General features: G+C 43.9%; 1 protein-coding gene across 8 annotated transcripts in view; it reads right to left on the reverse strand.

The window, feature by feature from the left end:
- Positions 1-11652: 11652 nt before the first annotated feature.
- The window catches only part of rapgef6 (Rap guanine nucleotide exchange factor (GEF) 6), a 194466-nt gene continuing 183671 nt past the window's right edge, over positions 11653-22447 (reverse strand). For all 8 annotated transcript variants that reach the window (XM_082974748.1, XM_082974746.1, XM_082974745.1 and 5 more), the window contains 5 exons: positions 22181-22306; positions 20724-20946; positions 15233-15783; positions 13858-14127; positions 11653-13420 (listed from right to left, as the gene is read on the reverse strand). In XM_082974748.1, coding sequence (XP_082830874.1) covers positions 13398-13420; positions 13858-14127; positions 15233-15783; positions 20724-20946; positions 22181-22306 — 1193 coding nt within the window. In that variant the 3' untranslated portion in view covers positions 11653-13397. The remainder of the gene's footprint in view (positions 13421-13857; positions 14128-15232; positions 15784-20723; positions 20947-22180; positions 22307-22447) is intronic.

Here is a 22447-nt window from a genome sequence, read left to right on the forward strand (position 1 = left end):
GGAACAGAGTAAATAGGCATTTTAACGACATAGATTTAGCTGGTGGTAACTTCTTTAATAGACACCGGCTGGAATTCAGTTTTAACCAAATCAGCATTCACGATTAGACCCATCCATTGTATAAACAATTTATAGGGTATTTACAAACAGTATGCTCACCATTTACTAATCATTACTCCCACATTTGTAAATGTTCGTAAGCTAGTTATTCACAAATGTATATATATTTCCTTAAATATCCGAACAAGGGCTTCCTGAGTGGCGCAGCGGTCTAAGGCACTGCATCGCAGTGCTAGAGGCGTCACTACAGACCCGGGTTCGATCCCGGACTGTATCAGAACCGGCCGTGATCGGGAGACCCATAGGCCGGCGCACAATTGGCCCAGCGTCATCTGGGTTAGGGGAGGGTTTGGCCGGGGGGGCTTTACTTGACTCATCGTGCTCTAGCAACTCCCTGTGGCAGGCCCGGGTGCCTGTTGGCTGACCTCGCGTTTCCTCTGACACATTGGTGTGGCTGGCTTCCAGGTTAAGTGGGCGGGTGTTAAGAAGCACGGGAAGTTGGGGAGAAAAAGGGGGTAATATACACACACAAAGAATTGTGAATCTACTATATTAATACCTTATAAATGGTGAATCCACTATATTAATACCTTATAAATGGTGTACTATGGACCTTTAAAGTGTTGGCCACACCACACACACTGTCAAATCAAATGTACTTCAGTCCCCATTAACAGCAGGGAATAACATGACTGTGGAGGACAGGACCATTTCCCTTGAGTCAACGCTGACTTATAGAGGTACAGAACCCCACAAAGGGCAATGACAAAAAGACAAATATAAATCACTGGCTTGAACAAAGTCAGAATGGAGTTGTTTCAACACAAACCAATTTTGGCAATTTGCACCTTAATGGGAAGGGCAATATCCCACAGAAAACATGTTTTTCAAATTATCCTCCTACACACACACACACACATTCTTTATTAAAACCGGAGTTTGAGTTTTTATTGGGAGTCAAGCTGATATTTTGAGAGCTGAGTATCTGCAGAGGAGGACCACTGCCCCCTGGTGCCCATTGTAGTTTAGGCAACTATTATTACTGCAGAGGGTTTGGACTAGACAAGCAGCACATATCAGTAGCATCACACACAGACTGTGTTATATTCTGACACAAATCTCAAATGAATGGGACCATATACACTGAGTGTACAAAATATTAAGAACACCTTCCTAATATTGAGTAGTGCACCCTTCTTTAACCTATATCCACCCTTCATCTACACTTACTGAAGTGGATTTAACAATTGAAATCAATAAGGGATCACAGCTTTCACCTGGATTCACCTGGTCAGTCGGTCTTGGAAAGAGCATGTTCATAATATTTTGTATACTCAGTGTAACTCCACTAAATTGTATCTGCAATGGAGGACAGGCGGTTTCATCCAGTTCACTCCAGGCAACCAGACTTTGTTTGGACCTTTTCTAGCCTATTGACTGTGTCCAGATACTGTGGGGATTGGAAACAGCATTGTTGGGGATGTGGTTATGAGGTAGGTCTCAACTGTAGCCTTACTGCTGCACTAACAGCACAGGACAAAAGCAAGCCTTGTCCGAGCCAGAATGGCCAATGACCTACACTCACAAAAAATTGTACAGTATTGTTCCCTGGGGTACAAAAATATCAATATACACAATGTACCTTAAGAGGTACACATGTGATCCACATGGTACTGCTTGGGACATTTTAGGTATAATGGTACATTTTTGTACCCAATATTTTGACTATGAAGGTACAATCATTGGAGGTGTGGCATAGTGAGGGTGTGGCTTTCAGTTAGTTATACTTGGCCACCGAGCATGGAAGTGTTGTACCAGTTTAAGGGGTCTATAGTTATGTAAAAAATGTAGCATGTCTATTGCCAGTTCTGTAGTCTTTATAAAGGCTTACATAAGAGTATGTGACAATAAAGAGCTGGAATTAATATTGTAGTGACCTTAATACAATATTGAGCGACCTTGTCAAGAGGTAAAGACCTCTTGGTGTGATGGTTAAGGTGTGGCTTGACAGTTGCTGGACGTTGGTTTGAGTCACAGCTGGCGCTACCCCCCAAATTCGCTTAATTGGTAACAGAAGTGGTATAGAGAAATTAAAAGGAACAAACAGCTTTGTCACTGTGATGGTACCCTAAAAATGGCACATTTTGATATTTTGGCTCTTAAGGTACGAACTGCAAGGGTACAATTATGCATCTATAACTAATGGTACAATGGACATACCTTGGCTTAAAGGTTACCACTACAGTGACAAGCATATGTACCCCTTTAAATACAATTTGTGAAAACAAATTCTGAGTGTAGTGCAGGAGCCTATCTCCTGTTTCTGTAGCATAAGGCAGCTTGATGTACACCCCCTGGACAGGAAGCTAGGAGGTGCGCCAGGCTGCTTGCAGCGCCGGACAAGGTGGTGAAAAATGACAAGGCCAACAGGTGAAGAACACCACACCCAAATGGCATCCTATTCCCTTTATAGTGCACTAATTTTTAAATCAGGGCTCTGGTCGAAAGTAGTGCACTATAAGAAATAGGGTGCCATTTAGAATTGATTCTGAAATACTGGGCTGTCTGGATAGTCATTATGCACCAGACTACCCTCTGTCCCTGCTACAGGCCACCCTCTGTCCCTGCTACAGGCCACCCTCTGTCCCTGCTACAGGCCACCCTCTGTCCCTGCTACAGGCCACCCTCTGTCCCTGCTACAGGCCACCCTCTGTCCCTGCTACAGGCCACCCTCTGTCCCTGCTACAGGCCACCCTCTGTCCCTGCTACAGGCCACTCTCTGTCCCTGCTACAGGCCACTCTCTGTCCCTGCTACAGGCCACTCTCTGTCCCTGCTACAGGCCACCCTCTGTCCCTGCTACAGGCCAGCCACCTTGTCGCCTTCATTCTTTCCACTCTAGTCTACAGTCAGGACATAAATAACACTGTCCAGACAACAGCGAGGGTAGGGGGTCAAAGGCTGCAACAGACACAGGACACTCACTTCCTCTACCTCTCACTCAGACAGACCTAACATGGTTAAGGTTAATCTGACAAGAGTCAGTAATCCTCGTCTGAGCCAGAACAGCCCATATAAATCTGAGACACCAACGAAGAGACTGAGATGCACTACAAGCTCTTACACTAATAAGCAGTGGGAAAAATACAACTTATTACAGTAACGGATAACCCATGAGTTAGTGCTGGTGGGAAGCTGGGTCTCTCAACCCTTCCAGGAAGAATATACAGTTCAAAGCATGTTAAATGTTTTACATCATCATAGTGAAGGAGGAGGAATAGAATGATCTCTTATATAATGGAGCCCTCATAGTCAGGGCTTAGACTGGGATTTTATACCCAAGATGATGGTAGTGTTTTTCATTTTAACACTAATATGCTGTTCCCACGGTCTCAAACTGTTAATTAACCACTGCTCACAGCTTTCATTTCTGACAAGTTATAACTTTAAAGTAAAAAGTGAGAAAGGGTTTTCACATATTGAATCCATGTAGAGCTGTGTGCTTTTCCCTCTACTTCCCAGCCTAACTCAGAAAGACGAAGTTAAGCTTTCTGATGTATAATTCATATTTTGTGTAATTTTCAGGAAATCATTTCCAGCCAACTCAGCTGGGATGTGAACTTTCCCTCTCCATTCTGATCAATTCTCTGTGAACTTCTGCACACTTTGAATGTGCTGTTTAACATGCTGGTCAGAAACCCCTTATTATTAACCAGATAATGAATTAGATAGAAAATTATGAAGACTTTGGTTGGGTTACATAAATTAAATGTTCTCAATCACTAGCATGTTGAGACACACACCATGTTGAGACACACACCATGTTGAGACACACACCATGTTGAGACACACACCATGTTGAGACACACACCATGTTGAGAGACACACCATGCTGAGACACACACCATGTTGAGACACACACCATGTTGAGACACACACCATGTTGAGACACACACTATGCTGAGACACACACTATGCTGAGACACACACCATGCTGAGACACACACCATGCTGAGACACACACCATGCTGAGACACACACCATGTTGAGACACACACCATGTTGAGACACAGACACACACGTCTTAAAAACTAAAAAGATCATCACTGTGTGTTTTTCCCACTCTAAGCACAGCCAGCCACACACACAGACACACACATATCTCTCTGGCTCAGGTAGTAAACCGTTAATGACTTTGAAAAACAGGCTGACCTTGAAAACAGCATGTGCTCCAAATGATTTTCTCTCAGCTCAACGCCTGATCGTAAAAGATATTGAGCATCGCAGGAGGGGACCAGTTGGAAAAAAAAGAGGGATGATTGTCAAACACCAACAAGATTGGCGTTTACCTTTCTCTGTGTCAAGATTTTGTTGATTCTATCAAAAGAGAGTAACTGAACTAAGAGTATTTGCTGAGTGAGACCCTCTTGATGACTGAAACACAAAAGACCCGAGGAGTGTTCTCAAGATGGCTAATTAAAGACACCCGGGTACTAGATGGCTAATTAAAAAGACACCAGGGTACTAGATGGCTAATTAAAGACACCAGGGTACTAGATGAACTAGATGGCTAATTAAAGACACCAGGGTACTAGATGAACTAGATGGCTAATTAAAGACACCAGGGTACTAGATGAACTAGATGGCTAATTAAAGACACCCGGGTACTAGATGAACTAGATGGCTATTTAAAAAGACACCAGGGTACTAGATGAACTAGATGGCTAATTAAAGACACCCGGGTAATAGATGAATAATTAAAAAGACACCAGGGTACTAGATGAACTAGATGGCTAATTAAAGACACCAGGGTACTAGATGAACTAGATGGCTAATTAAAAAGACACCAGGGTACTAGATGAACTAGATGGCTAATTAAAAAGACACCAGGGTACTAGATGAACTAGATGGCTAATTAAAGACACCAGGGTACTAGATGAACTAGATGGCTAATTAAAGACACCAGGGTACTAGATGAACTAGATGGCTAATTAAAAAGACACCAGGGTACTAGATGAACTAGATGGCTAATTAAAAAGACACCAGGGTACTAGATGAACTAGATGGCTAATTAAAAAGACACCAGGGTACTAGATGAACTAGATGGCTAATTAAAGACACCCGGGTACTAGATGGCTAATTAAAAAGACACCAGGGTACTAGATGGCTAATTAAAAAGACACCAGGGTACTAGATGAACTAGATGGCTAATTAAAGACACCAGGGTACTAGATGAACTAGATGGCTAATTAAAAAGACACCAGGGTACTAGATGAACTAGATGGCTAATTAAAGACACCAGGGTACTAGATGAACTAGATGGCTAATTAAAGACACCAGGGTACTAGATGAACTAGATGGCTAATTAAAAAGACACCAGGGTACTAGATGAACTAGATGGCTAATTAAAAAGACACCAGGGTACTAGATGGCTAATTAAAAAGACACCAGGGTACTAGATGAACTAGATGGCTAATTAAAGACACCAGGGTACTAGATGAACTAGATGGCTAATTAAAAAGACACCAGGGTACTAGATGAACTAGATGGCTAATTAAAGACACCAGGGTACTAGATGAACTAGATGGCTAATTAAAAAGACACCAGGGTACTAGATGAACTAGATGGCTAATTAAAGACACCAGGGAACTAGATGAACTAGATGGCTAATTAAAGACACCAGGGTACTAGATGGCTAATTAAAAAGACACCAGGGTACTAGATGGCTAATTAAAGACACCAGGGTACTAGATGAACTAGATGGCTAATTAAAGACACCAGGGTACTAGATGAACTAGATGGCTAATTAAAGACACCAGGGTACTAGATGAACTAGATGGCTAATTAAAGACACCAGGGTACTAGATGGCTAATTAAAAAGACACCAGGGTACTAGATGGCTAATTAAAGACACCAGGGTACTAGATGAACTAGATGGCTAATTAAAGACACCAGGGTACTAGATGAACTAGATGGCTAATTAAAGACACCCGGGTACTAGATGGCTAATTAAAAAGACACCAGGGTACTAGATGGCTAATTAAAAAGACACCAGGGTACTAGATGAACTAGATGGCTAATTAAAAAGACACCAGGGTACTAGATGAACTAGATGGCTAATTAAAGACACCAGGGTACTAGATGAACTAGATGGCTAATTAAAGACACCAGGGTACTAGATGGCTAATTAAAGACACCAGGGTACTAGATGAACTAGATGGCTAATTAAAGACACCAGGGTACTAGATGAACTAGATGGCTAATTAAAGACACCAGGGTACTAGATGAACTCGATGGCTAATTAAAGACACCAGGGTACTAGATGAACTAGATGGCTAATTAAAGACACCAGGGTACTCGATGGCTAATTAAAGACACCAGGGTACTAGATGAACTAGATGGCTAATTAAAGACACCAGGGTACTAGATGAACTAGATGGCTAATTAAAGACACCAGGGTACTAGATGAACTAGATGGCTAATTAAAAAGACACCAGGGTACTAGATGAACTAGATGGCTAATTAAAGACACCAGGGAACTAGATGAACTAGATGGCTAATTAAAGACACCAGGGTACTAGATGGCTAATTAAAAAGACACCAGGGTACTAGATGGCTAATTAAAGACACCAGGGTACTAGATGAACTAGATGGCTAATTAAAGACACCAGGGTACTAGATGAACTAGATGGCTAATTAAAGACACCAGGGTACTAGATGAACTAGATGGCTAATTAAAGACACCAGGGTACTAGATGGCTAATTAAAAAGACACCAGGGTACTAGATGGCTAATTAAAGACACCAGGGTACTAGATGAACTAGATTGCTAATTAAAGACGCCAGGGTACTAGATGAACTAGATGGCTAATTAAAGACACCAGGGTACTAGATGAACTAGATGGCTAATTAAAAAGACACCAGGGTACTAGATGAACTAGATGGCTAATTAAAAAGACACCAGGGTACTAGATGAACTAGATGGCTAATTAAAGACACCAGGGTACTAGATGAACTAGATGGCTAATTAAAGACACCAGGGTACTAGATGAACTAGATGGCTAATTAAAGACACCAGGGTACTAGATGAACTAGATGGCTAATTAAAAAGACACCAGGGTACTAGATGAACTAGATGGCTAATTAAAGACACCAGGGTACTAGATGAACTAGATTCACATTTCAGCTCTAAATACTATAACAACATTGATGTGAGTTGTTCTCAGTAGAATAATAGAGATTAGAGGTATAGCGTAATACCAAGCATCAAAATGACATCTCTGATTGAACAGAGAAATCACTGCATTGATTAAGAGTAATGCTCAAAGCACAAGTGACTGAATATGAGGCTAAACGGGTGGAGTGAGTTTCTCACAATGAGAGAAAAGTTATTTCGATACACTTAATTATCTTTACACTGCAAGTACGAACAGACAAACAAACAATGTTTAACAGTTTATTATTGTCAAAATTCACATCAGCAAACTTGGAGAAATAAAATGTACTTTTGTTTTTTAAAACATTCTCTTAAACAAAAATATAACAAGTACTTACAATCACTGGTAAAAATATAAAAAAGCACACAAGCAAATAATTGTCTTTCTAAAAGACATAAGGTACAAGAGCTTTGAAAAGTGTAAGACCAAACCAAAACAAAAGTAAGCCACAGACCAAATAATACCTTGTAACCGACATTGGGCAGCACAATTGCTACAGTCAAGCTTACAATTGTGCAGTTCTGCTAAATGCCTATATTTTTTGAGTTACATATCATTTCAGCTCACTTATTGCAGTCCAGGTAATATGACAGAGACCAGAAAGAGTTGTGAAGCACAGGACTTATTCAAGGACTATGAAGAAAGCCACAGTGTTGTCAGGTGCCTTTGGATGAATTCTTACTAACATGTCATTATAGCGTGTGTGTGTGTGTGTGTGTGTGTGTGTGTGTGTGTGTGTGTGTATCTATAGAGTGGCTTAAACTGAATGCAGGGAAAATATACATTTCGATATAAAGTCCCTGCATTACTGGTGACAGTAATCAGCCAATCTAATCGACACACAGGGAAGCTGAATTTCCTGATTGAGGAGTTGTTTAGAGCACAACTGTTCTATTGAACATCAGGGGTTGTTTTTGTTCTTCCCAATGTGCAAGGCAGGCTATTTCTCAGTCTACTATTGGATAAACCGGTAGGGTTTGGCATCAATCAATGAACTGTTACCTGATCAATATGATCATTTGAACTGAATGGACCACGGTGAGCCGGCCATGCATAGTAGGCAAGCACACTGTCAGAGGACAACACAAGTCGGATCATCATCAGTCGACAAAATGGATGACTGCTGTAGTCTACGTTAAACAAATGCCTTGACATTTACAAAGTTCTACAGCTGTGATCTTAAATTAGACAACACAATCAAAAGACAGAAATATTCCCTCCTCTCTCTTTATATATACACTGAACAAAAGATCCCAGAAATGTTCCATAAACACAAAAAGCTTATTTCTCTCAAATTTTGTGCACAAATTTGTTTACATCCCTGCAAGTGAACATTTCTCCTTTGCCAAGATAATCCATCCACTTGACAGGTGTTCCAGATCAAGAAGCTGATTAAACAGCATGATCATCACACAGGTGCACCGTGTGCTGGGGACAATAAAAGGCCACTCTAAAATGTGCAGTTTTGTCACACAACACAATGCCACAGATGTCTCAAGTTTTGAGGGAGCGTGCAATTGACATGCTGAGTGCAGGATTGTCCACCAGAGCTGTTGCCAGAGAATTGAATGTTCCTTAAGCTGCCTCCAACATCGTTTTAGAGAATTCGGCAGTATGTCCAACATGTCCTCACAACCGCAGACCATGTGAAACCACGCCAGCCTAGGACCTCCACATCCGGGTTATTCACCTGCGGGATCGTCTGAGACCAGCCACCCGGACAGCTGATGAAACAGTCGTATTTCTGTCTGTAATAAAGCCCCATTTGTGGAGAATAACTAATTCTGATTGGTTGAGCCTGGCTTTCAAGTGGGTGGGTCTGGCTCCCAAGTGGGTGGACATATGCCCTCCCAGGCCCACCAATGGCTGCGCCCCTGCCCAGTCATGTGAAATCCATAGGTTAGGGCCAAATTGACTGATTTCCTTATATGAACTGTAACTCAGTAAAATCCTTGAAATTGTTGCATGTTGTGTTTATATTTCTGATCAGTATATACATTTCTGCTTTCTCCTCAAAGGTGATGGTGGACAGTAATACTAGGTCCTGTATGTTATAGGATTCTGAAGAGTGTAATAGAACTTACAGAATCATTCTATGATAGAACCATCCAGCCCTGTAGATAACGGCAGGGTTCGCAGTGCTGAGAGAGAGAGAGAGAGAGAGAGAGAGAGAGGATGACACCACGGTTGTCTGAAAGCAGTAGAAACTGATCAAAGCTCTGTTCCTGATTGTGCTCAGTGGGATACAACATTACAGAACCTCCAAATAGAAATCGATTATGTAGAACATGTTGAACACCCTATCATGTAGAAAAGGGAATAATGTCAGCTCTGTACATTACATTTCTAATGTCTGAGAAACAGATTGTTGTCTACTCCATAATGCGGTGGCTTTGGATGAGGACATGTTCAGGGAAACTATTTCAGCACGGGAGGCCACAGCCAGTGATAACCCAGAAGCCCTCAGTCAGGAGGTAAGCGAGGCAGAGTCAAGACTTACAGTTGAAGTCGGAAGTTTACATAGACTTATGTTGGAGTCATTAAAACTCCTTTTTCAACCACTCCACAAATTTCTTGTTAAACAAACTATAGTTTTGGCAAGTCGGTTAGGACATCTACTTTGTGCATGACACAAGTAATCTTTCCAACAATTGTTTCACTTATAATTCACTGTATCACAATTCCAGTGGGCCAGAAGTTTACATACACGAAATTGACTGTGCCTTTAAACAGCTTGGAGAATTCAAGAAAATGTCATGGCTTTAGAAGATTCTGATAGGCTAATTGACATCATTTGAGTCAACTGGAGGTGTACCTGTGGATGTATTTCAAGGCCTTCCTTCAAACTCAGTGCCTCTTTGCTTGACATCATGGGAAAATCAAAAGAAATCAGCCTCCACAAGTCTGGTTCATCATTGGGAGCAATTTCCAAACGCCTGAAGGTACCACGTTCATCTGTACAAACAATAGTATGCACGTATAAACACCATGGGACGACCCAGCCGTCATACTGCTCAGGAAGGAGACGCGTTCTGTCTCCTAGAGATGAACGTACTTTGGTGTGAAAAGTGCAAATCAATCCCAGAACAGCAGCAAAGGACCTTGTGAAGATGCTGGAGGAAACAAGTACAAAACTATCTATATCCACAGTAAAACGAGTCCTATATCGACATAACCTGAAAGGCCACTCAGCAAGGAAGAAGCCACTGCTCAGCAAGGAAGAAGCCAGTGCTCAGCAAGGAAGAAGCCAGTGCTCAGCAAGGAGAAGCCAGTGCTCAGCAAGGAAGAAGCCAGTGCTCAGCAAGGAAGAAGCCAGTGCTCAGCAAGGAAGAAGCCAGTGCTCAGCAAGGAAGAAGCCACTGCTCAGCAAGGAAGAAGCCACTGCTCAGCAAGGAAGAAGCCACTGCTCCAAACCCACCATAAAAAAGCCAGATTACGGTTTGCAACTGCCCATGGGGACAAAGGTCGTACTTTTTGGAGAAATGTCCTCTGGTCTGATGAAACAAAAATAGAACTGTTTGGCCATAATGACCATCGTTATGCTTGGAGGAAAAAGGAGGATGCTTGCAAGCCGAAGACCACCATCCCAACCGTGAAGCACTGGGGTGGCATCATGTTGTGGGGGTGCTTTGCTGCAGGAGGGACTGGTGCACTTCACAAAATAGATGGTATCATGAGGTAGGAAAATGATGTGGATATATTAAAGCAACATCAGTCAGGAAGATAAAGCTTGGTCGCAAATGGGTCTTCCAAATGGACAATGACCCCAAGCATACTGGCAAAATGGCTTAAGGACAAAAAGGTCAAGCTATTGGAGTGGCCATCACAAAGCCCTGACCTCAATCCTCTAGAAAATTTGTGGGCAGAACTGAAAAAGCATGTGCAAGCAAGGAGGCCAACAAACTTCACTCAGTTACACCAGCTCTGTCAGGAGGAATGGGCCAAAATTCACCCAACTTATTGTGGGAAACTTGTGGAAGGCTACCCAAAGCGTTTGACCCGAGATAAACAATTTAAAGGCAATGCTACCAAATACTAATTGAGTGTATGCAAACTTCTGACCCACTGGGAATGTGATGAAAGAAATAAAAGCTGAAATAAATAATTCTCTCTACTATTATTCTGACATTTCACATTCTTAAAATAAAGTGGTGATCCTAACTGACCTAAGACAGGGAATTTTTACTTGGATTAAATGTCAGGAATTGAATGTGTTTAAATCTATTTGGCTAAGGTGTATGTAAACTTCCGACTTCAACTGTATAATAAACACCTATACAACAACGCATCAAGAGGAGTCAAACCAAAATCGATCCAGAGAGCAGAGAGAGCAACAACAAAAAGTCCTCAAAAGATTCCAGCCCAATGACAGAAAAGGGGCAATCACAATCTTTGATTTTATTATAACAAAATATTAAAATAGCATTTATAGAGGACTCTTTATCTATACAAGATCTGTAACATTAATTTATGACAAACCAAAAATATATGTATAAATGTATACATGCACTGTTTATATATAACCATTCATATTTTCAAGTCTTAGTTTGGCAAAACAACAGAAAACAACAAGCGTCACATACAGAACAGACAGCTGAAGGAAAGAATCCCAACGAGTAAGTTCTATCCCTAATGACAATATCATTCAGCAGTTTCACCCTCAACCCTACAGGGTTAAAACCTCCACAAATAATGAGCTTTTGCTTGCAATAAGAAGAAACTAAAGCAAATTCTTTAAAATACTTTACAAAATGTACTATTTTTCAAATAGCTATATTATGAACAAGGAATGGAGATGTATTGAAATACAAGTTTTGCAATGCATTTTCCATTGGCAAACATTGTTTTTCTTTTGTTGCCATGACTACTAAACCAGATTGACAGACACTTAATAGCCAAGATGGAAAAGGTACATTAAAAGAAAACACACCAAATGTGTTGTTTATGCTGCATCCACATATTCTTACTGCATAATAAAGACTTTACATATCAAATTAACCTGAAATCATAATACTTTTACATTTTAGCTTTTAATTCAATAGACAACTACTAGTGTAACAAACAAACACACTAAACAAGTTTGTAAGCATCTGTGTAAACAACTTTGGGCTGTTGGCTGTACGCCTCGCATTTAAAGCTTACCAAATAACATTTGTACAGTGATAATATTTTGTTTTACAGTACTGCAATAAAATAAAACACTGTACTATTCTACAGCAGTGAGCCTTTTTGTTTGTCAACTCATAAAAAAACCAACTTAGAATAACATTCATTAAACATACAGACGGAAGCATGCCAGTAAAGTACCTCATGTTACCGTAGGTTAACAAGCGCAGAAAGAGAGAGCGTCTGAATAGATGAGGGTGTGGTGCAGCATACACAATTGTCTGAGACGCTGTTGAAACTCCACAAGATGCAATAACAGATGCAATAACATGCCCTCGAGTCACTCTTGACTCGAGGGCATTTCTGCTGTCTGCCAGATCTCTGCTTTCTAAACTACAGAGAAGAAAAATAAATGCTTTCTCCTTTCCTGGATATTCTCAGAGCTACGCTCGTGTCTGCATGCCATTTAAAGCTGAGCGCAATCAAGCAAATGGCTAAAAAAACAATCACTTTCACGCATCGACTGAGGAAAAACCATTCAAAAAAAACCTGGGACAAGAGAGCACCAAAGCAAATGGAGGTACTGTTAAAAAGACATTGAGTGATCAGCAGGCATCGCCCATCCCTTCTTCATAAGCACTGTGTCCCAAACGCCTCAGCCATACGCCGTGACATCACATCTCAGTCTGTTTACAGCTCTGTTCCAGGGCAGTGGGAGTCTAAACACAGGAGAGTTGCTGAAACCTTTTCAAAATGGAGCAAAAAGAGATGATTGTATAAGTTCTGTGGGGGTGCCGTTGGTTTGGCCTCGAGCAGCCGTCAGCTGAGACTGAGGACCTGGAGAGGAGCGAGGGGTGAGAGGAGCGAAGGGGTGAGAGGAGCGAAGGGGTGAGAGGAGCGAAGGGGTGAGAGGAGTGTGCCCAGAGGAGGCAGCATGGCAGGTTAAAACCACCTTTCCCTCACTCATCCTCTCACCCTCCCTGCAACGAGCTGCAGTGTCCATCCAGGCGTCCAGCTCTACACAGCTGACACCTGCTCATCTGCAAGAGATAAGAGGAGAGGAGAGTTAACCCAACACTGAAGACAATTACTTCAGACAAAACATCTAGGCACATCTTACAGCACTATCAAAGACATTATGGTATGCTAAGTTATCGTCTCATGTGAAATTGTGTTAAGCTAGTTTTGCCTCTAACTAGAGACATTTTACCATTCCTAACATTCTATACTGTGACTTCACCGGCTTACTGTTGATAACAGACAAAAAGGCAGCAACAAGCTGAGGCTCAGATTACATCTAAATCAGAGACCTTCAACGGTGAACCATTTGCCAGGTAACCCAACTCTGCCACTAACTAGGTAACTCCTGCAGCATCACAGAAAGCTATAGTCTAGTCTACTACAACATGGCCTGCCTGGTGCTATGGTCCTCCATATTGTCCCTGGCTGGGGCTGGTCTCTGTCTTTCTCCACATACCATCCTCACTATCCTCCAGAACCTGTAGGCAGACGCTGGCTGGCCTGGACTGGCCCTGGGATTCGTGGTGGTGGTTTACCCCCAGGCCTCCGGGGCTCTGTAGCAGCTTAGACCTCTGCAGGGCCACACTATAGTCGGGCGGTCGCAAGTGGGAGAGCCGAGGAGGAACTCCATCCTGTCCGTTAACCAGGGTGAGGCCCTGGTATCCTGGAGGGGTGGGGGGAGGCCCCCTATACCTATCGTCCTTGGTGGGAGAGGTTACACAATACACTGGCCACCGGGAATGAGGGAGGAGACAGGGAAGGGGGGTGTGACGGTGATGAAGGGAAGGAATGGAGAAAATAAACACAAATTGAGAAAATAAAACAATGAGCTGTTTCACCACCACTATGTAGCTACTAAACCACTGAAATAAAGAGACCCACAGGCAGGTGGTGTGGTTGGTGTGTGAGATGAATGGTAGCAGCAGATTTGGCATGTACTGTACTGCTCTTCAATAGGCCGGAGATGTAAACCTGTATCACGATACTCGTTAATATCGTAGCAAGGAAACAAAACAGTGGATTTAACTTCTTTAGGAAGTTAAGTGGATTAAAGTTCTTTAGGAAAACATTCCTAATGTTGGAAACAAACATTACGTTGTCATCCAGAGTCACAATTACGTATTTACCAAGCTATAAGCACACAATAGCAGGTTTTTTAAAAGGTCTGCTTCATGTTTATCTTTGCCACGGAAACGTTTTGTGATACTGGTATCGTCCCGGCCCCACTTTTTAATCCTCCTGTCCATCCAGTCAGAGGACGATACATTCGCTTCGTCCCAAATGGCCCCCGATTCCTTATTTAATGCCCATAGGGCTCTGGTCAAAAGGAATGGACTACTTAGGAAGCTCTGGTCAAAAGTAGGGCACTTTATAGGGAATACCATTATCTCTGTGCTCTGCTGCATTACAGAACACCGTCTCTGCTGCATTACAGAAGATTAGGTGAACGGAAAAAGCCTGATTCACAGGTTATAGAAGTAGACCAGCTGGAGAATACAGTATGTGGTAGAGTAGTAGTAAATGCAGCTGAGCAAATAGCACAAGCTGGGGACCCCGGTTAAAAGAATCCCACTATACTGCAGTTCTGTGGACAGCATGAGTGAAAAAACAGAAGCAATTTGTGCCACAGCTGGTTTTGAGACGGGTGGCCAGGCAAAGCGAGTGTATCCAAAGCCATAAGAGAGTAAGTAAAAATGTTTTTCCAAAAAGTGTACAAATCTGCTGTTGTCGTTCCTCAACACACACCACACCCATCTATCTACACACAACAGTTACACACTAACACCACAGTACAGTAGAGGTTATGGAGAAGACACACAGTGGACCCTCACCTATGAGGCCTTTCTCGGTGCTGGACGTGACCGTTTTGTAGATGGGGGCTGTGCTTTGGGGTGCGTCGGGTCCCTCCCCAGGGGCGTCTGAGGCACCGTCTGCAGTGCGGCGTTTGATGGTGCCGTAGTTCCCCTCATATGTGTCAGACAGCGAGGATGACGAGGCCCAGCTCTGCCGTGATTGGTTGAGCTCTGAACTGTCTCTGGAGAGCCTCTTGGCGTCCTCTCCTCCCCCGGACCCCGCCCCTGGTGCTCCCACTACCCCCTCCCCGGCTGGCCCAGCCTCCACCTCTGCTATAGGCCCTGCTAGCTGGGTGTGGCGGAAGGCCCCAGGCGCCAGTTGGTCCCAGGCAGGGGGTCGGCCCAGGCCTAGAAGGGGGACAGGCAGGCTCTGGAAGCTGTCATGGGAGTTGGAGGAGCAGGAGGTCCAGCTTCCCCGCCCGCTGTCGACCACGCTGTCCAGGGAAGCGTGATCGGGGGCCAGTTCCTCTGTGGAGGTCAAGGAGGTGAAGGTGGAGCCCCGCGTCACCTGGCCCCGCGCCAAAGACAAACTGACCAGAAGAAGAGAGAAGGAAACAATGAAACAGAGAAGAAATGATAATGCTAGAATGGTGCCGGAGAGGATGGCTGTCGTTTTACGTGCTCCTAACCAAATGTGATATTTTTGGACATCAGAACAGCGATTACTCACCTCGAACTGGACAAAGATTTTTTTCTTTAACCTCTATGGGACCGGCGGGATGAATTCGTCCCACCTACGTAACAGCCAGTGTAATCCTGTGGCGCGATTTTCAAAACGTTTGAAATGCTATTACTTCAATTTCTCAAACATATGACTATTTTACAGCTATTTAAAGACAAGACTCTCGTTAATCTAACCACACTGTCCGATTTCAAAAAGGCTTTACAACGAAAGCAAAACATTAGATTATGTCAGCAGAGTACCCAGCCAGAAATAATCAGACACCCATTTTTCAAGCTAGCATATAATGTCACAAAAACCCAGAAGACAGCTAAATGCAGCACTAACCTTTGATGATCTTCATCAGATGACACACCTAGGACATTATGTTATACAATACATGCATGTCTGTTCAATCAAGTTCATATTTATATCAAAAACCAGCTTTTTACATTAGCATGTGACATTCAGAAAAAGCATACCCCCCGCAAACTTCCGGGGAATTTACTAACAATTTACTAAATTACTCACGATAAACGTTCACAAAAAGCATAACAATTATTTTAAGAATTATAGATACATTACTCCTCTATGCACTCGATATGTCCGATTTTAAAATAGCTTTTCGGATAAAGCACATTTTGCAATATTCTGAGTAGATAGCCCGGCATCACGGGCTAGCTATTTAGACACCCACCCAGTTTAGCCTTCACCAAAATCACATTTCCTATAAGAAAAATGGTCTTACCTTTCCTGTTCTTCGTCAGAATGCACTCCCAGGACTTCTACTTCAATAACAAATGTAGGTTTGGTCCCAAATAATCCATAGTTATGTTCCATCATTGACGTTTTGTTCGTGCGTTCTAGACACTATCAGAATGGTAAATCACGGTCGTGCGCATGGCGCATAACGTGACAAAACAATTCTAAATATTCCATTACCGTACTTCGAAGCATGTCAACCGCTGTTTAAAATCAATTTTTATGCCATTATTCTCGTAAAAAAACGATAATATTCCGCCCGGGAATCTGCAATTAGCTAAACAGCCGAAGGAAAATACTGCACGGGGTCGAATCGGGCACGCGCCTAATTCCATTGTCCTCTGATGGGCCACTTGGAAAAGGCGATAATGTGTTTCAGCCTGAGGCTGCCTCGTCATCGTTCAGGTTTTTCCCGGGCTCTGAGAGCCTATTGGAGCCGTAGGAATTGTCACGTTACAGCTAAGATCCTGACTCTTCAATAAACAGAAGCAAGAACAACAACACCTTGTCAGACAGGCCACTTCCTGCATGAAACCTTCTCAGGTTTTTGCCTGCCATAGGAGTTCTGTTATACTCACAGACACCATTCAAACAGTTTTAGAAACTTTAGGGTGTTTTCTATCCATATATAATAAGTATATGCATATTCTAGTTACTGGGTAGGATTAGTAACCAGATTAAATCGGGTACGTTTTTTATCCGGCCGTGTAAATACTGCCCCCTAGCCCCAACAAGTTAACGAGTCCGACGCAAAGGATATACTGCTTTCTCTGAAACAGGCTTAAATCCTCGTCATTTGTGTGAAGAAAATACGGAGAAAAAGGGGGCGGAGGTCAGGCTGCCTTCTGAGAATTTGTAGGCGAGTGAGTAAACCCCCTCTATCATTAGTCCAATTAGCCACCGTGCAATCATTGGATAACAAAATGGATGAGCTCCAATCAAGGATATCCTACCAATTGGACATTAAAAACTGTCATATCTTATGTTTCACCGAGTCGTGGCTGAACGACGACATGGATAACATACAGCTGGCTGGGTTTTCAGTCCATCTGCAAGACAGAACTGCTGCCTCCGGTAAGACAAGCGGTGGCGGTCTGTGTCCATTTGTAAATAATAGCTGGTGTGCGAAATCTAATAATAAGGAAGTCTCGAGGTTTTGCTTGCCTGAGGTAGAGTATCTCATGATAAGCAGTAGACCACACTATTTACCAAGAGAGTCTATTTACCACCACAAACCAATGCTGGCACTAAAACCGTACTCAACGAGCTGTATAAGGCCGTAAGCAAACAGGAAAATGCTCATCCAGAGGCGGCGCTCCTAGTGGCGCTCCTATCCTAGCGGCGCTCCTAGAGGCGGCGCTCCTATCTGTTTTACCTCATTTCTACCAGGAAGTTAAATATCCAACCAGAGAAAAAGAAAAACTCTAAACCACCTTTACTCCACACACAGAGACATGTGCAAAGCTCTCAATTTGGCAAATCTGACCATAATTCTATTCTCCTGATTCCTGCTTACAAATTAAAGCGGGCAGTACCAGTGACTCGCTCAATAAGGAAGTGGTCAGAGGATGCAGATGCTAAGCTACAGGACTGTTAGTACAGGCTGGAATATGTTCCGGGATTCTTCCGATGGCATTGAAGAGTACAACACATCAGTCACTGGCTTCATCAATAAGTGCATCGATGACGTCATCCCCACAGTGACCGTACATACATACCACAACCAGAAGCCAGGGATTACAGGCAACATCTGCACTGAGTTAAAGGGTAGAGCTGATGCTTTCAAGGAGCGGGACTCTAACCCGGACACTTATAAGACATCACGCTAAGCCCTCCGACAAACCATAAAACAGGCAAAGCGTCAATACAGGACTAAGATTGAATTGTACTACACCGGCTCCGACGCTTGTCAGATGTGGCAGGGCTTGAAAACTATTACGGACTAAAAGGGAAGCACAGCTGCGAGCTGCCCAGTGACACAAGCCTACCAGATGAGCTAAATAACTTCTATGCTCGCTTTGAGGCAAGCAACACTGAAGCATGCATGAGAGCATCAGCTGTTCCGGACGACTGTGTGATAACGCTCTCCGTAGCCGATATGAGTAAGACCTTTAAACAGGTCAACATTCACAAGGCCGCAGGGCCAGACAGATAACCAGGACATGTACTCAAAGCATGTGCGGACCAACTGGCAAGTGTCTTCACTGACATTTTCAACCTCTCCCTGACCGAGTCTATAATACCTACATGTTTCAAGCAGACCGCCATAGTTACATAAAAACAAAAATAGTCCCTGTGCCCAAGAACACCAAGGTAACCTGCCTAAGTGACTACCCGACAAGTAGCACTCACAATCCTAGACCCACTCCAATTTGCATACCGCCCCAACAGATCCAGGGATGATGCAATCTCTATTGCACCACACTGCCCTTTCCCACCTGGACAAAAGGAACCCCTACGTGAGAATGCTTTTCATTGACTACAGCTCAGCGTTTAACACCATAGTGCCCACTAAGCTCATCACTAAGCTAAGGACCCTGGGACTAAACACCTCCCTCTGCAACTGGATCCTGGACTTCCTGTCATGCCATCCCCAGGTGGTAAGGGTAGGTAACAACATCTACCACACTGATCCTCAACACAGGGGCCCCTCAGGTGTGTGTGCTCAGTCCCCTCCTGTACTCCCTGTTCACTCATGACTGCATGGCCAAGCATGATTCCAACACCATCATTAAGTTTGCCGACGACACAACAGCGGTAGGCCTGATCACTGACAACAACGAGACAGCCTATAGGGAGGAGGTCTGAGACCTGGCAGTGTGGTGCCAGGACAACAACCTCTCCCTCAACGTGATCAAGACAAAGGAGATGATTGTGGACTACAGAAAATGGAGGACCGAGCATGCCCCCACTCTCATCGACAGGCCTGTAGTGGAGCAAGTTGAGAGCTTCAAGTTCCTTGGTGTCCACATCACCAACAATCTTTCATGGTCCAAACACACCAAGACAGTCGTGAAGATGGCACAACAATGCCTCAGGAGACTGAAAAGATTTGGCATGGTTCCTCTAAAAGTTCTACAGCTGCACCATCGAGAGCATCCTGACAGGTTGCATCACCACCTGGTATTGCAACCGTTCGGCCTCCGTCCACAAGATACTACAGAGGGTAATGCGTACGGCCCAGTACATCACTGGGGCCAAGCTTCCTGCCATCCAGGACCTCTATACCAGGCAGTGTCGGAGGAAGGCCCTAAAAATTGTCAAAGACTCCAGCCACCCCAGTCATTGACTGTTCTCTCTGCTACAACATGGCAAGCGGTACCGTAGCATCAAGTCTAGGTCAAAAAGGCTTCTTAACAGCTTCTACTCCCAGTCTCACACAGTGTCTCTAGGATTTATCACTGTACCCACCATAAAGCAAAGTTGTGCTCTACTCCTTTCCTTCCATTAACCAGACACTGTTTGATTCATCTAAAATGGTTTTTACAGAGTGTGCTGGGAGTTCAAATAAACAATATTTAATGAACAGACTGCCACCGCCACTGCAGCAGGTTCCCAGGTAATAAAATATTACACAAAAGGAGATTATTGTGACCAAGAAGTATATAATATTTATGCCAGAGAGTCATCATCTTGGAGGGACAGTAAAGGGGGTTGTTTACTTGTTGGAATTAAAAGCTGTCCGCATAAAAGGAGCAGCACAGTTAATGTGGGAGTGAGTGAGTAAAAATGTGGTGTTGATAAACAGTAGCCTTTTATGATTTCCTGTCCACTGCTTTAACGAGCCAAGGACATAATTGGAACCCAGCTTGGAGGGGTTTGCTTTGAGGAGGTATACGAGGTGTGTGTGTGTGTGTGTGTGTGTGTGTGTGTGTGTGTGTGTGTGTGTGTGTGTGTGTGTCTGGTGTAGGGCTGACTAGTGTCAGTTGTTGTTGGAGGGTGTCTGCTTTGTCTACAGTGTGTGTGTGTGTGTGTGTACGTGCGCGTGTGTGTATATTTAATGTGTGTGTGTGTATACGTGCGTGTGTGTATACGTGCGTGTGTTACCTGGTGCTGGGCTGGCTGCAGTCAGAGTTGGCATGTGTGAGTTGCGTGGTGGTGCCTGGGGTCTCTGTGGTGTCCCTGGTCTTGATGCCTTGGCGCTCCTCTGCAGGACCAGCAGGCATGGAGTCCACTGAGCAGTTACTGACGATGCTGGAGCGGGACGAGATCTCACTGTGGCTGGAGTCGGACAGGTTGTCTGACTTCCCTGCAGGCATCAGGGCATAGCCTGGGGGAGAACGAGGAGATGATCATCCACACACAGCCTCTACCAACCTTCACTAGGTCTAACACCCTAGACTCTACTACAGACGCTCTACATACAGATCAGCAGCATGTCCAACACCGATCAGGACCGGCTTTAACAAACTCTTTTATTTCAAAAACTGAAATCCTGTAAAAACAAAAAAGTTCTATAAGTAGGATAAACATCTCATCATCTTTGTTTTAGTTTCTCCCATGCTCATCAATAACATCTGTAGAAAACTAATAATCAACATTAAAACTGTGGAAATTGGGAGCACCCTATTCACATTGCAGTTGACCTGTAGAGTCTCTTGAACACAACATGCTTACCTTACCTTATACTATCTTATTTTGTGAATGTCATAAATAACATCTAACGTTGAAGTATTTCAGTAACAAATTCTGAAAGCTCAAGATCGTACTGCATATTAAATCTAGCTGCCTTTTAAAATCATTATGCATACTCTGTCACTTCGTTGTGGATCAACTTGGACTGAACCATAACTAACATGTATGATACAATACAGGAAAACGTTCACCAACATCTTTCAATGAACTGCTGAAACCTCATGACAAAACTTTCTGTACACATAAAATACATATTCAGTTCACTTCACACAGAATGTACTTCCTCAGTCTAGCAGATTGCCTTTGTCCTCTAAGCCAACTTTAGTGTTCATTATTTTACAGAGGGACTAGTGTGCTACTTCCTCAGTCTGTCTTTCAGATAGTCTTTCTCCTCTTATGTCGGTCTCTGCAGAGCCATAGAAAGGCCCTGCTGGGGCTGGCTGACCTCCTTGCCTGCCCTTTGACCTGCTCAGCCTGTCTCTGTCCTGGGCTACCCTCCTGGGCCTCAGAGGGCCCCGTCTGCCCCGGACCCTCAACTGGTGTCTTAGCCACTAACACTGCAGCCAGCCTTTCCCTAGACTGACTCCTCCCCCTCAGCATCCTGAACGGGGACAGCTCCCTCAGCCTCTTCCTCAGGGGGGACTCTGGTAGTCTGGGCCTGGGGGGGGTTAGAGGCTCTGGCCCTGTCGAGGTCTCTGCCTGGGGAGTGGGGGTCCCTGCTTCTGGGTCTCCATGGGGCCCAGAGTGGCTCATCATCCCTGGCCCTGCCTGCTCTGTCTCCACCCCCATCTCTCTGTCCCTGCCTTCCTCCCCGTCTCTGATGTGCTGCCTGGTCATCTGCAGGAACCTCTTGTGGAGGAGAGCCCCACCTATGCCGTAGCTGCGGCTGCTGGCCGTGCCTGCCTTGGTGCTGGCCTCGCTGGTGAGAGAGGACGACGAGCCAGACCGGTTCATCTGGCTGTTGGTGTTATGCTGGGGGTTGGCCACACCACCCACTGTAGACAAACACACGAGAGAGACGGGGAGAATGATTGAGGTGCTTGATTAAGACCACACAAAATTAGAGTATGGATAGATGAGATGAGGGAACAGGACTACAGCAAGATGTGTATGTATGTACTGTGGGCGAGAGATGC

The sequence above is a fragment of the Salmo salar genome, chromosome 04 (assembly GCF_965601325.2).
Source record: "Salmo salar chromosome 04, fSalSal1, whole genome shotgun sequence".
NCBI classification, from domain to species: Eukaryota; Metazoa; Chordata; class Actinopteri; order Salmoniformes; family Salmonidae; genus Salmo; species Salmo salar.